At 43.2% G+C, this 16,373-nt stretch overlaps 1 protein-coding gene across 27 annotated transcripts in view; it reads right to left on the minus strand.

Moving 5' to 3' along the window:
• The window catches only part of KALRN (kalirin RhoGEF kinase), a 708,666-nt gene that overhangs the window by 89,458 nt on the left and 602,835 nt on the right, over positions 1–16,373 (minus strand). For 14 of the 27 annotated variants that reach the window (XM_050781536.1, XM_050781534.1, XM_050781532.1 and 11 more), the window contains 3 exons: positions 5,159–5,442; positions 3,941–4,045; positions 530–625 (listed from right to left, as the gene is read on the minus strand). In XM_050781536.1, the coding sequence (XP_050637493.1) occupies positions 530–625; positions 3,941–4,045; positions 5,159–5,442 (485 nt within the window). The remainder of the gene's footprint in view (positions 1–529; positions 626–3,940; positions 4,046–5,158; positions 5,443–16,373) is intronic. The other 13 variants (XM_050781528.1, XM_050781529.1, XM_050781542.1 and 10 more) reach the window with 3 other exon arrangements.

Consider the following 16,373-nt stretch of genomic DNA (forward strand, 5'->3'; position numbering starts at 1 on the left):
CCCACCATGGTAGGGCTAGGCACTGGCTCTCTTAATTTATTGTGGTGAGGTATCCACACACTTTTGCCCATTCCCCTTTATAATCAGCAGTCTACTTTTGAGAGACTTTGCAAGCTGGAAGGCTACCCAAGGTCCCTCATAAAATTTCCTAGTGCTATCAAAGATCCAATCAGTGTGTTCTAGCATCACAGTGCACTAGCTTCTGGGCTAACCAAATATATATCAATCGCTGACTGAATGCCACTTGCCTGTGGGCCACTGGATCAGACTTGCAATGAGTTAAGTTTGTCTTGGATAGTTTTCAACTTTCATCAACGCTGCAGCCCCCAAACAATCTATTAATTCCCTATGCCCATTCCCAAACAAAGTCAGAAAGGACTCTGGGGTACAGTTTTTTAGAAACCATCATTAGCTGCAATCACATAGGAGGAACGAGGACAGGTGAAAGGAGAAAACGGCAGACAGATGCAAGGCTGGAGCAGCGTGGAGGTGAGACACACACAGAACTGCCTCCGGGACCCCCACTTACCAGCTTGTTTTTGACCAACTTTTCTATTGCACTGACAAGGTCTGCAGCAGTAGGTACTTCAGTGGAAGCCTGCCGGGCTGCTAGCAAAGAGGAGGACTGCAAGACATCGGGCAGCAGAGGAAAAGCAGATTAGCAAGGAATAAGGAACAGTGATCAGGAAGTAAAACAGAAAGTCCAAAGTTCAAAGCAGGGAAGGGAAGCAAAGTTCTGTGTTTAGAGGGAACAGGTGACAGACGGAGAACAGAGTGGGTGTAATACAGGCTTGCCCAACCCCTTATCAGAAATTCTAGCCAGCAGCAAATGGATGGGACTAGGCTATCCTTAGGCAAGCCTATGAAGGAGGGGAGAGGAGGAATCACTGACTTCCTGGGAGGCCTACAGGCCAGGGCTGCACCTACTGACAGCAACAGCTTGGAGGGTGGGGGCTACTGCTCTGTGGGCAAACAAGACTTTGGCCACTACACAGTTGCCTGTTGCTGTTTCAGGGTGTGAAGGATTCAATAAACTCAGCCTCCAGTGTGTCCAAAAAAGGGAAACAGTCCTTGCTTTACTACAGCCTTAAATATAGATCCTTATTATGTGTCTAGCAAAAATGCTAGGGGCAGGACCCTTAGTGACCAGCAAGCTAGATACTCCCTTCCTATATTCTCTCCCTCTCTCTTCCTCTCCACCTCTGCCCCTGACACACATACACCCTTACCCCTCCACAAAGCACAGCTGGCTCTGGTAAGGCCCCTGAACCGGAACACTAGGAAGTAATAAAAGACTTTAGCAGGAGTCCTGAAGCAGCCAGGAACTATCCTGTTCATAGTAAAGAGAGACGACTCCAGGACCTTCCTGTGTCCCCTTTCCCCTGCGCCAGCGATGAGGAGTTGTCTGTGTGGTGGTTTGGTCAATGGTTTGGAGCTTCCTGCTCACTGAAGGACGGTGGTTTTTTGTTTGGCTTTTTCTTCCTTCTTCTACCTGAGAAGAAACTGGGGCAGAAATGGTTAACCCCCTACAGTACGTGTGTGCTTTTACTTCCAGCTTATCAGAGCAGAGGGCAGTGGTGTTCCCAAGGCCAGGACACAGGCTCCTTTGAGTGTGCCCCTTGGGTTAGAGGAAAAGTTTCAAAAATGAAGCTTCTCATCTAATCTAAGTTACTTTATTAAGTCTTTGCTTCTGAGATGGGAGGAAAATAATTATAATTAAGGAAGATATAATAATATTATTTTTCTGTCTTGGGGAATGCAGGAAAAAGCTTACGTCTATGTGGAAAATCAAGTTATCCTCTTTTTAATCTAGTAGTCCTACTCCTGGAAATTTATTCCAAGGACAGAAGTCAAAAGAACAAATGCTTTATATACACAGTGATCTGTATGTAGTAGTATTAGCCACAGTAGCAAACAATGGAAACACCCTGTTACGGTGTCCCCAACAGGCTGATCAAACACATTACAGAACAGAAAATAAGCAAACTTTTCTCCAGCTATGAAAATTACAGCTAGGAAGAAAACAATTAATGCAATTTTAGGAAATGGTAGCAAATAAAACATTGGACATATCATATGCATATTATAATTGTAAAAGTAAAACGTACACACATATGAAAAAGATTAGAAGGAAACATGGAGAAGACAATTGCACAATATTACAATGGTGAACTTTAAAAAATTCCTTTGACAGTGTTGTAAAAATTGTTTTAATAAATCCAACTCCATTTGTTAGATGCTCTGAAGTTCATCCCACTCCCAAACATTGATAAAAACACACAGAAATCAAACAAGCAGGAATAAGGAGAATTCGTGTATCTGAAAGGAGACTGTTGCCATCTGCCCCATTTCTGGGTAAGGAAAAGGCTACACAAATAAAGGTAAGCCAGAATTCTCAGTTAAAAATTATCCAGAAACAATGTAACATCCATTTCTGTAAACAAGCTGTGTTTGAAGGAATTAGAGAGGGTGGTGACCTTATGCAAGCAGGGCCCTTGCACAGAGGGCTGTGTGAGACATGGGCACCCTACTCCCCAGGCCACGATCGCTGTTTATAAAACACATTACAAGTAGGCAGGGTCTCATTCCCATCTCAAGGTGAAGCACCAGCACTTCTGTCTCAGAAACGCAGGATGGCATAACACCGGCCTTCCTACTATGTTTCTTCCCAGTGATCCAGAGTCAAAGATCTGGCCCTGAAGACAGGGCCACCAACATCACCTAGGAGGGGCCACGACTAGGTGAGTCACATCATGGGGGCAGCTGCCACATCTCAGAGTCCCTAGACTCTGTCCTTCCAGCCTTCCAGAGGAAGACTTCAGTTAATGTCTGTGGGTTAACAATTCAAATGCAAAGCAGAGAGAATTAAAATAAGAACTGAGATGTCACCAGAAAGGACACATCCGCAGACAGTGCTTTTTGAATTGTGTGCTCGATGGTACTACAGAGATTTGTTTCCTGCTTACACTTGCTGGGCACCTCCTGGAGGGAGGCTGTCCCACTACAGGACAGAGCACTAGAGAGCACAGGAGAGCCTGGAGGGACAGGTAGGCAAGCCGCCGCATCCACTACCACCACTGCAACAAAACAGCACTCAAAAAAGCAAATTGAAAGTGACGTACAGTCAAAACCCAAAACTGCCACTTCCACGTCTAGAGTCGAAGAGAATCAGCAACACTTAAGGCGAGAAAAACACAGTGACATGAAAGCAGGGCTGCAAGGAGACTGAGTGGCAAGTGAGGGAGAACACAAAGCTGCCCCAAGCCTCGGGTCAGTACCTGGAAGTACATCTAACCCACGCTTCTGCTCCAGAACAATTGGGATGATCACCGGGTGACTGGAGACACAGGGAGCATCGATAAAATACCAGTGAGCCTCTGTATGCCAGTGGGCCAGGGAATCTTGCAAAGCAAAGACAGGCAATTTCGCATATGAGGTTTGTCCACCTTTGACAATAACTTCCCCTTAGCAGCATCTCCATTTCTCATACTGTCATTGCAAAATTTGACCAACACTGGGCTTGACTGGTAGCTACCACTAGTTAGAGTTTAGAGTTAAGTATAGGGAATACAACTAACATGTAGGTTGTACAGTCAGGTATGACAAAATGGTTGTGGACTGGGACTACCTGGAATTGCTCCTTTTAGGATGTGCTGCTTCCAAAGACAGAACCATTACCTTTTATCAACAGGACAAGACACCAGGCAGATTCCCACTTTGAGAATTCTGCACACACCCCCTCCACAGCCTAGAATGAAGCTGGACCTCCAGGGTTGGGGAAGGGAGACCTACCAAATAGAGACACAATTGACAACAGCATGGATTCATGCAGAGGATGAGATAACATGGGAGAAAGAGTACGACTACCCCCATCACACACAAAAAACAAAATCACGCCCTGCACATTGCTCTTTTAAGTGAGAAAGGAAAGAAGTTCTACCATTTCATCCTGTGTAGGGTCGTTGTCAAAAATCTTCATAGGCGGTGGGAGGGGTGTGTGTGACTCTTCATCCGGCTCATCTTCACCCCAACCTTTCTTGCTCTTCTAGAACAAAAGAGCAGCATTAGTTACTGTGTCACAAGCTAAACATGCCAATGGTTCTGGACTTGACATTAACAAAAATAATACATAGGAGGACAGTTCCTCCCTCAACTCACTCCTAACTGTTCAGTCACAATTTCCTCTTTTGAAACATGGATACACCTGCTTATTTCAAATGAGAGTGAGCACCAATGGGGAACACACACACACCCCCCAAAAGAAGCAAAACCAGCAACTATCTATCTTATTGATTAGCAAGAAAAGAAAAAGCTGGAAGTAGTCAGAGAGAGCCTAACTTTTACATTTTTGTAAAAAATGCCGCCAGGCTCAGCTGCCATTTCCAGAGGGAGAAATGGCAGGTAGCATAAAATCACAACAAGAGGGAGTCTGGTTACACATCACAAAGAAGTTCTTAGCTACATCAGTGATTAGAGCAGGATTGTGTGCCAAATAAAACAGGTATCTCATTTCCCCAACCAAAACATATCCAGTGTCTTTTGGTTACAGAATCTCAGCTTCGTCCAGCCTAACTTTGGCTACGGTCTCTCAAACCTTCCAGTACGGGTATTCATTAGTTTTCATGAAGGCCCATTTAATCATTGGCTGACTTCCTGATTAAAGTTTTTCTTTGAGCTGAGACCCTGCCTATTGTAATCTTCATCTGTTCATCTGGAGTAACTCTGGATGGCGTATTCTTTTTGATGTGTGGCACTGCTCAAGAGACTTGAAAACAGCTATAATCTTCCAGCATAGTCCTGTTTCCAAAGTGAAACAATCTTCATTCTTTTATTCTAAATATAAACAGGTCTAGCTGGTTTTAATGTAGTCCTTAGTAGAGGTAGGGAACTAATGACCAAATGACTCCCCTCAGGCCCAGGTCCTATCTCCAAATCTGGCAAATGGTTTCTGTCTGCTGGATGTCTTAGGTGCTAGTCAGTTTCTGAATCGACCACAAATCAAACTGGCCAATGTCTTTAGAATAAAATGAATCCAAATCACTTAGGCTCAAGACAACACACTAGTGGAGATTTGAGATGGCCTAGTTGACAAAACCTGAGGAAGGAGACATGTCAGAAGGCCCCCCTGATGGACAACTCTGGGGCCCCATGTAAGTACCTCATCAGCGCTGTCACCCTGAGGGGTTGTCTCATCCCCAGGCTTGGGAGATCCCAGGTCAAAGCTCTTCCGACCATCCCGAACTTTCTTCTGCTTTTTGATGTTTCCATCTGCTTTCCCGCTGTTGAGCCGACGCACAGGACTTGTCAGCCACTTCTTAAGGGTGTTGGTGGAGCGCTTGGGACCCGGGGAACTATGGATGGAGTTCAGGGAAGGCTGGGCCTGCAGGTTGGCCACGGACTCGGACTTGCCTCCATTCTCACTTGAGGAATGAGAGTATGCATCTGAGGAAAAGGGACAGACACAGCCATGTCAGAGGCAGTGAAGGCAGGCCGCAAACCTGGGAGTGAGACAGCTCCATCCTCAGGAAGCTAGGGCACAAGGCAGAATATCCAGGCCAGCTGTAGACCCCAGTCCAGAGAACCCTCTCAAGAACAGCAAGAAAATGTTTGACTCACTCAATTTTTAATGTATGAAGCACCATTCCATACAGGAGTGGGCAGAAGACAGAGACTCCTGCCTTCGTGGAGTTTACATTCTGGTGGGAAACACATATAATAGACTATAACAATAAAATAAGCAAAATGAAAAGTATGACAGGTGGTGATAAGTACTACATCAAAACGTAAAGTAGGGAAAGGGATTAGGGAATGCTGGCGTTGGAAAAGAGGGTACAGGTTGAACAGTTGGTCAGGGACAGTCTCATGACATGACATGTGAGCCAAGGCCTAGTGGTGGTGACGCCATCTGGCGAAGGGCCTTCTGGACAGAAGAGAAACACAAAGGGCCCAAGGCAAGGCCTGGGGTGGCCTTGGTAGAGTAAGCCAGGCGGGATCAGTAAGAAAGGAAGTCAGAAAAGCTGCCGGGAGCTGGGTCAACAAGCATGTGGTGGGCCAGTGTTATGCCTCTGGCTTTTACCTGGAGTGAAAACCCACTGGAAGACTCTGAGCCAGAGTGATAAATATGGCTTATATTTTTAAAGGTCATTCTGGTTTCTATATTGAGGGCAAGTGGAAATAGGGATACTGGTTGGGAGGCTACTGCACTATTCCAGGTGACGGATGTTGGTGGCTTAGAAGTAGGGTGGTCCTAGTGGTTGTTAGAAGTGATCAGATTCTAGAGATGTTTTGCTGGAAGGGCCAATATGATTTGCTGACAGACTGTGCATGAGATATGAAAAAAGGGTCAAAGGTAACTCAGGTTTTGGGTCTGAGGTTAGGACAGGGTTCCTGAGATGTGGAAGAATACAGGAGGAACAGGATTGGGGAAGGGAATATAGGAGTTTAGTTTTAGACATCTTTGAGATGCCCATTAGATACCTGAGTGGAGAAATTGAATAGCAGCTTGCCATCAAGTCTGGAGTTCAGGGGAGAAAGTGCTGGTGAGCTGGAGATAATTGCGGAGTTGTCAGAGGAGAGATGGGGTTGAAGCCATGAAGCTGGGTGAGATAAATGAGGGGCGTGGATATGGATAATGACAAAGTCCAAGGACTAAGCCAGAAGCAGAGGACCAGAAAGTAGCCAGTGCGGTAGGAGTAAAACCAGGAGGGTGAGGCGTTCTGGAAGCTGCATGTGGAAAATGTCTTACGAAGGGAGAAATTAGCTGTGTCCATTTCTGCTTGATAGGTCAGGAGAGATGACCTAAGAATTAAGTCTTAAAACTGAGCAACATGGAGATCATCGGTGACTTTGAAAAAAGCAGCTGTAGTGGAATGGAGGGGGCCATGGCCTCATTAGAGAGGATGCAAGAGCATGGGTGTAAGAAACAAGACAGAGTATAGAGAATTCCTGTACTGTTTTGAAGGCATAGTGATTGGAGCACAAGAGTTTGTCTGGTTTTGTTTTTTAAATCTCAGCATATTGTTTGTAAACTGTATGCCATATAGTGACTATTTTCAATCATATAATATGCTTGCAATAGCCTGAACATTTTATGTGGACTACCATTTCATTCTCCATATAACTTTATGAGGTAGGTTCTGTTATTGTCCTCATTTTACAGAAGAAGAAACTGCAGACTTAAAGAGTTAACTTGCTTAAGGACATACAGCTCATAGGGTCAAGGTGAAATCTGAACTCCAGACAGCCAGACTTGAGCACTAAACTACACTACTGGAGCCGGGTGTGGTGATACATGCCTGTAATCCCAACTACCCGGGAGGCTGAGGCAGGAGAATCACTTGAACCCAGGAGGCAGAGGTTGCAGTGAGCCAAGATCGCACTATTGCACTCCAGCCTGGGTGACAGAGGGAGACTCCGTCTCAAAACAAACAAACAAACAAACAAACAAACAAACAAACACTACTGGGCCTTTCATGTCTACGCCCCCCCCAGTTCTCTAGGCTCCCTCTGGATATGGGGTTGGGGATGAGGTTGGAGGAAGAGCAAGTCCAGGGAAAGCCTCACTGCCATGGAAGAATAGACAGGCGAGAACAGGCATGTGACAGATGTGGGCATGCAGGAAAAGCACATTGAGCAAACTTTATTTAATTTTCCCTAAATCCTTGATTTCTGAATACTCATTAAACTTGGAGGAGATCAGTATTAGAATCTACCTACCTTGGCTTTACAGAACAGTTTTGAGTTATTCAAAAGAAAGCCCTTTAAGTCCACTTCAGATGTCTTCCTAGCTCTCAGTGCTTGGGGATGCTGTTCTTGTTCCTGCTAGTATTGAGAAAGCTGGGATCCCCAGACATTTGAAAGTTGCACAGGAGCATAGGCATGCAAATCAAGATCCTCAGTGAGAACTCCTAAGTAACAATTATGTCATGGAGCACCGATTAGGTTGTCTATTCTAAAGATATATAAGACAGATTTTTATTTTCATAGACCTCTTACCTAGCTGTACATAGACATCCATACACAATGGTAGAGAGAAGCAGAGAGAGAGAGAGAGAGACAGAAAATGAAAAAGCAAGATTGAGCACGCAAAATAAAGATACATTCACAAGGCTGTATGTGATTAATTGCCAGAGGGCTGGTATGGACTTTAGCTGACAAGTAAGCAGAGTTCAGAGGAGGGTCAGATCAGTGGAGGCGGGATTGATCTGGAAAGATTTAATGGAAGAGCTGTATTTGAATAGAAGGGTGAAGGAATTCCAAAAGGGAGAAACAGCAGGAACAAAAGCACAGAGGCAGGAAAAATGAAAAATGGGTTAACAGCCAGTAATAGATCCTTTGGGTGAAATAAAGATTAGTGGAGAAAGAGAACCTGGATAGAAAAATTTGTGAGAACATTCAATAATAAACCAGAGGAGTATAAACTTTATTATGAGACTACTGGGAAATGACATAAAAAGGGTTTTTGTTGTTGTTGTTGCTTTGTTTTTAATTAATCTTGGCAACTATACACAGTACAGCCCTGGGAAGGAGGAACTAGAACCCAGGAAGCCACACTAGGGCTGTGCACAGGGAATACAAAGAAAGGAACGCGAGACACTTCAAAGCAAGAGGTGATACCATTAGCATCTGAAAAATCAAAGGTGAGTTGTCTCTGTGAATGCTGCTGCTTCTCATCATCACCACGGTCTTGGGAGAATACCTGACCAGCTCTACCTCGCCTGCACATAGGCCCCGACAGTGCCAGTTTGCATACTGATACTTAAATCAAACACAGGACTAGGTATTTAAACAAATTATTACAGTGGCTTTTCCTATCTACTCAAAGACTGAGTCACCTTTTCCTATAATGACTTTGCCCCACACCTAGACTAGAGGTTCTAATCTACCTGGGAGGCCCTCTGGCCTACATGTAGCCAACAGAGAAGAAATAAAATCCTGAAACAGGGTGAAAGGATATGGCTGGGCTTGGTGGCTCATGCATGTAATCCCAGAACTTTGGGAGGCAGAGGTGGGCAGATCACTTGAGGTCAGAAGTTTAGGACCAGCCTGGCCAAAATGGCAAGACTCTGGCTCTACAAAAAAAAAAAAAAAAAAAAAATTAGCCAGACATGGTGGCACATGACTAAAATCCCAGCCACTTGGGAGGCTGAGGCATGAGAACAGTTTGAGCCTAGGAGGCGGAGGTTGCAGTTAGCTGAGATCACGCCACTGCACTTTAGCCTGGGCAATAGAGCAAGAGAAAGAAGAAAAGAGAAAAGAGAGAGAGAAGAGAGAAGAAGGAAGGAAGGAAGGAAGGAAGGAAGGAAGGAAGGAAGGAAGGAAGGAAGGAAGGAAGGAAGGAGGGAGGGAGGGAGGGAGGGAGGGAGGGAGGGAGGGGGAGGGAGGGAGGGAGGGAGGGAGGGAGGGAGGGAGGGAGGGAGGAAGGAAGGAAGGAAGGAAGGAAGGAAGGAAGGAAGGAAGGAAGGAAGGAACAAAGGAACGAAGGAACGAAGGAAGGAAAGAGGGAGGGAGGGAGGGAGGGAGGGAAGGAAGGAAGGAAGGAACGAAGGAACGAAGGAAGGAAGGAAAGGTGAATGGATGCTTTTGCCAATAGACAGCTGTCTCCAGTGGCTACAACTGGCTGGTCTCATGGGCACCAATCTCAGGCTTTCTGAGCCTTGACCCTGCTGGAACTTTTTTAGATATTGCTAGAGTTTTGTGCATAATTTGGAAAACAGCGGCAGAATATTTGTATTTGGAAGCATAAAAATTGAGCTTCTAAAATTCTCTGGTATGAAGGATAACTCATAGGGTTGCTATACTCAGGGAATATTAGGAGATCGACTAACTTGGTTGGCATCCCTTTAAGGAAAAGGTTGTAATCTTATCTCAGAAAATTCCTTGCTGGCTGTGGTCTTGGGTGTGTTGACATTGTTTCTGAAGTGTTTGGTGTGGGTCAAACTACTGTTCTCAGAAGGTTGGTGATAAACATCTTCAGAACACTGGTAATAGAAGCAGAACCTCTCTGCTATCTTTCTGCTGATAAGCTTGCAGAAGCTTTTCATTCACTAGACCCCTGTGATTCTATGCGGCTTTACTGAATCTAAGCCTTCAAGACTTATCATCAGCACGTCATGTCAGCAGAACTAGAGGCCTGGCCACATTAACTGTGCCTTGTGTTACCAGGCAAGACAGATGACTAAGATTTCTGTTCCATGGCACACCATGGCTTGGTTTTGAGATTCACAAATGCACATTTTGAATGACCATTCCTCTTCCCCTATTGTCATTTACTTCTGCTTTTTTTGCTTTCTGTGAAAATTAATGGCAAGAGTACAAAGTACAAATTAAAAACCAAGAGTAATCTCAATTCTGTTGTTTCAAGTTTGTTCCACTCAAACAACTGGAGCCATGCAACCATGGCCCAAGTAATGGGAATCTCAGAGCTGGAAGCAATGTAATTCATCAACTAGTTGATGTCCTGACTTGGGACAAGACCATTTCCAAGACACTTTAAATGCCTGGTTATAAAGGAATGTGGCATCATTTAAATTAGAAACATCTACTTAGTTAATGGCTTCTTCAGAGGGATTGGCATGTTATGCTCATCCCATCTTTTTTGGAAAATGGCTGCCATTAGCTGTGGGAGAAGTTATTTTACTATCTTTCTAGATAAAACAGTTAAGTGACAGATTTGGAACATCTACAACAATAATATTGTTCTCTCATCAAATCATCCCAAGTCCAGGCAGGTGTTATTTATTAGGATTCCCACCTTAGGAAACAGAAAATGAGACTGTTTTAGGAAACTGAGGTTCATAGTGACTGGTAAAGGCAAGACTTAAACCTAGATCTGACTCCACCACACATATATTCAATCTTATCTCTACATCCATGTTCACTCCATGTGCTCCTTTCATCTTTACCATTATTATAGAAAGGAGCATCAAGTTGCTTAAAGGTTTATATGTGGAAAAGCGATTGTCACAAACCAGTAACAAAACTAGTACCAGCATCTAGGCATCCCTAGGCCTATTCTAGGGCTCTGAACCAACGCTTCCTCTTTAGCAAAGAGGCTTTAGAAACTTCCCAAAGACCAATGACTGGCATTAAGTAAATGGGAAGAGAAATGAATCCCTGGACACTGCAAATAATAAAGAGTCCCTAATGTTCTGAATTAAAAAAAATATTTTCTGAAGCTAATTATATCATGAAATAGTTTTAAAATATAGAAAAATGTAGAAAAAAATTGACATGTATGCACCCATCACCTAGATATAGTGTAAACATTTTTCCATATTTACTTTAGGTTTTTTAAAAATAAAAGATTACAGATATAGTTGAAGCCTTTTATGTTGCCCAGTTGCAATCCTATTCTCTACTTGCCCTCATCAGAGTTAAATTCTCTTCTGAAGCTGGTGTGCATCTTTCTTATCCATGTTGTTAAACATTTACTTTTATGTGAATATAGTATTATTTTGTGTTTTATATTTTATATAATTATCATAATGTAGGTATCACTTTGCAACTTCATTTATTCAAAATTATTTGAGATTTATTCATGTTCATATATGTAGATCTAGTTCATTCATGTTAATTTTTTTTTTTTTTGAAACAGAGTCTTACTCTGTTGCCCAACCTGGAGTGCAGTGGTGCAATCTCAGCTCAGTGCAACCTCTGCCTCCCAAGTTCAAGCGATTCTCCTGTCTCAACCTCCGGTGTAGCTGGGATTATAGGCGCACGTCACCACACCCTGCTAATTTTTGTATTTTTAGTAGAGATGGGGTTTCACCATGCTGGCCAGGCTGGTCTCGAACTCCTGACCTCAGGTCACCTGGCCACCTCAGCCTCCCAAAGTGCTGGGATTATAGGTGTGAGCCACTGTGCCCAGCCTCATGTTAATTGTTGAATAATATTCTTTCATAGGTTATATCATAAGTTTGTAATATCTTTCCCTAATGATGAACATTTGGGCATATGGAGATATAGATAGAGATAAATAGATATATAATTGTACGAATCTGTTTGCACGAGTGTGAGAATTCTTCTAGGCCAGTGCTTCCCAAATTGTCTGTGGTAAAGAACCAATTTTACTTGTTTCCAATCTATTTTGGACCATTACTTTTTTTTTTTTTTTTTTTTTTTTTTTTTTTTTTTAAAGAAGATAGAGATGGTGTCTCACTATGTTGCTCAGGCTGGTTTCAAACTCCTGAGCTCAAGGGATCCTCCCACCTCAGCCTCCAAAGCGCTAGGATTACAGGCATGAGCCATCATACCTGGGCAGACCAATACTTTTATGAAATATATCACACTCTTGGATGTTGTGGAACTGTCAAAACCCTCTTATTTTCTGTGCTCATCTCACTGTGGATTGGACTTAGTTCAAAGACCCTGGCTGTCTGTAGGTCACACACTGAACAGCACTGCTTTTACTCTAAAGCATAAATCTCCAGGTGGAACTGCCTGGCTCTACCACTGAGCAGCTGTTATGACTCTGGGCAGGTTACCTTGGTTTCTGTATCTCTGTATCTTGGTTTCCTCACCAGTAGGGAATATCAGAACCTATCTCATAAGGTTGCTCCTAGGATTAAGAAGTTAATATTTGTAAAGTGTTTAGAATAATGTCTAGACCCAGAGAAGCACCATTTAAGCATTTGTTAAATAAAAATTAATAAAACCATAAAAACCTCCCCTAATTCCATGATTGACTTTTTTCTGTGTATTCATTCATTCATTCCATCTGTGTGTTCTTCCACAGGCTAGTCTCGATATGTTAAGCATCAAAAGTTTTAGCTTCAAAGTTCTATGTCTCATGAAAGCAAAGAAAAACCTAATATTACCAGTTGCCACCCAGTGATAGATTCTCCCTATCTCCAGTAAGTAATGATAGCTCTTTAACTACTCCTAAGACCAATGCCTGAAGTCTCTTCCTAGAATAAGGTAGCCTCATCCTTTGGCTATCAGGCAATTTTCCCCCTCCCTCACCATTTGGAAGTTTAAGCAGCACAGGTTATTCCCTGAAGATGACACCTGCCTCCTTCTATCTACAGGGGTATCTCTCAGAATGGGAGCCTCTGAAGGACTCTATGAGGAGGTAATTGAACAACTGTTGAGATTATTGTGTCAGATACCATCTTGGGGTTAGAATAAGCACATCGATGTTGTTAGCCTAAGCCTTGGGGCAACAACTCCATGATTTCAGGTATTTTAATCACAGTACAGTAATCTCCCCCTTATCCATGAGGGATGCAGTCCAAGATCCCCAGTGGATGCCTGAAACTACAGATGGTATCAAACCCTATATATGTTTTTTTCTATACCTATGATAAAGTTTAATTTATAAATTAGGCCTTAAGAGATTAACAACAACAACTAATAATGAAGTTGGACAACTATAACAATATGCCAGTATCACTACTCCTGCACTTTGGGAGCCATCATTTAGTAAAATACAGGTAACTTGAACACAAGCACTGCAATACCATGACAATTGATCCGATAACTGAGGCAGCTACTAAGTGACTAATGGGCAGGTAGCACATACAGCATGGAGATGCTGGACGAAGGAATGATTCAGATTCACATCCTGGGCCGGATGGAGTAGGATGGTGTGAGATTTCATCACACTACTCAGAACAGTGCACAACTTAAAACTCACAAACTGTTTATTTCTGAAATTTTCCATTTAATATTTTCAGACCTCAGTTAACTGTGGGTAACTGAAACCGCAGAAAGTGAAACCACAGATAGATGGGGACTGTTTTAGCATGTTTCCATGCAACACACATAAGTGCTACCTGCTTCAACTGAAAGTAAATACCAGAATAAAGCCTGGGAGCGCTTGTACATTGAACATATCCTAACCAGTCCGTTGTCTGTGTCAAACATTGTCCTTCTTCTACTTAGGTAGCCTTTCACTAGTGTGATGATTAGTACTGAGTGTCAATCTGACTGGATTGAGGGATGCAAAGTACTGATCCTGGGTGTGCCTGTGAGGGTGTTGCCAAAGGAAATTAACATTTGAGTCAGTGGGCTGGGGAAGGCAGACCCACCCTTAGTCCGGGTGGGCACCATCTAATCAGCTGCCAGAGCAGCTAGAATATAAAGCAGGCAGATAAAACGTGAAAAGACTAGACGGGCCTAGCCTCCCAGCTTACATCTTTCTCCAGTGCTGGATGTTTCCTATCCTCAAATATTGGACTCCACGTTCTTCAGTTTGGGGACTTGGACTGCCTCTCCTTGCTCCTCAGCTTGCAGATGACCTATTGTGGGACCTTGTGATCATGTGAGTTAATAATAAACTCCCCTTTGTGTGTGTGTGTGTATGTGTGTATAAAATATATCTCCTATTAGTTCTGTCTCTCTAGAGAACTCTGACTAATACAATTAGTAGCCAAATAGAAGATACGTGCATAGGCCAGGTGCACTGACTCACACCTGTAATCCCAGCACTTTGGGAGGCCGAGGCAGGAGGATTGCTCGAGCCCAGGAGTTTGAGACCAGCCTGGGCAACATAGCAGGATGAAAGAAAAAAGCAAAGCAAAGCAAAGCAAAGCAAGCAAGCAAGCAAGCAAGCAAGCAAGCAAGCAAGCAAGCAAGAAACAGACAAAAAAGAAAGAAAGAGAGAGAAAAAAAGAGAAGAGAGAGACAAAGAAAGAAAAAGAGAAAAGAAAGAAACCTGTATAGACATTGGTAGGAACTGAATATACCAGAGATGTATTATATCTGATATAACTCATTTAGAAATTTAATTTCTTGTTTTTAAAGTTTCAACTCATACTTACTTCAATGTTACACCTAAAAAAAAAAAGGCTTCTCCCCTTTCTGGTTTAGTGTACTATTCTGAAATCAGAACACACTGCACACAAATCATCAAAGAGTGCAAACACAGGCTCTGGCAAATGCTTTATGGCTACATCCACAGGACTGTCACCCAGTACTTTTCTGATCACAAAATACTGACTTAGCCTTATTTCTACTGACCCCAAGACGATTTGGAAGTAGAGAAGGACTACGCTTCCCAGACAGAAAAAGAAGACAGTTCTAATAGTGTTAGGAGCTTAGTGTCCCCAAAGACCAGTAACTGCCTTTGCAAGGGGTAGGCTGGGACCCTAGAGAACAAGCATATGTGTAGGTGGCATCCAAGGCTTCCGTGGATTGTGGGCATCCTAAATATATTACTCACGAGGCTGGCTCACTATTTTCTACACTCACTTGAGTAGCACAACTCAAAAATGAAAAACTCTGTTTCAATCCATTCTTCTGGAGTTCAATGATGGTATTCAAGCACACCCCAAAGGCATGTCTTCTATATAATGTATCATGTGATTGTTAAAAGACATGGGGCCCAGTTGCTCCATACATACCATACGTGCTTTATCTAGATAGTCAATAGGTCTATAAATGTCCACCTGGTGTTCATCATAATACTGAATTAGAAACTTTGACTCCAAAGGCTGAAATCAGAAGAAACCACAAAGATTTCTAATATCGGGCTGGGCACGGTGGCTCAAGCCTGTAATCCCAGCACTATGGGAGGCCGAGACGGGCGGATCACGAGGTCAGGAGATCGAGACCATCCTGGCTAACCCGGTGAAACCCCGTCTCTACTAAAAAAATACAAAAAACTAGCCGGGCGAGGTGGCGGGCGCCTGTAGTCCCAGCTACTCCGGAGGCTGAGGCAGGAGAATGGCATAAACCCGGGAGGCGGAGCTTGCAGTGAGCTGAGATCTGGCCACTGCACTCCAGCCTGGGCAACAGAGCGAGACTCCGTCTCAAAAAAAAAAAAAAAATTTCTGATATCCACTAATGATTTACAGAGGGGTCCTTTGACCTTCTGTTCTTTTGTCTTGCTTTAGCTCCAATGGCATAGGAATAACTGCAAACTCACTCATATTGCTTTCATATGACTTGAGTTGTATAAGGCCAATGTACTTAAATACATCTGTTTGAAGATATTATATACTCAAACATTCCTATTTTCTTTGCTTTATGGAAATAATTTGCTAATATAAACATTATAGAAATATCATATATACATTTTTGTTCACACTGGAAATTGACTATCTAGAGAAGGGCACATGATGGGAGGGCCAAGGGTGAAAATTTCCTGGGTAGCCAATGGATAAATCTATGTTTGTAAGCATTGACAGCACAAGGCCTGCAGTAAGTATTATTAAATAATATGTCCTGCATGGTATATAATAATACTCTAGCAAAATTTAGCAGAATATAAGCTCCTGGTTGCATATTCAGCTGAGGTCCTAAGGCTATGTACGGTCAGGTCCTGGCATGGCTGGCTTCTCAGCAAACCATCTGGTTAGCCAACTTGGTGCCTGGGCCACTTAGTGCTGGAGAATGAAGATAGCTGCTATGGTGACAGCAATAGGAAATGG

Source organism: Macaca thibetana, chromosome 2 (genome assembly GCF_024542745.1).
Source record: "Macaca thibetana thibetana isolate TM-01 chromosome 2, ASM2454274v1, whole genome shotgun sequence".
Classification (NCBI taxonomy): domain Eukaryota; kingdom Metazoa; phylum Chordata; class Mammalia; order Primates; family Cercopithecidae; genus Macaca; species Macaca thibetana.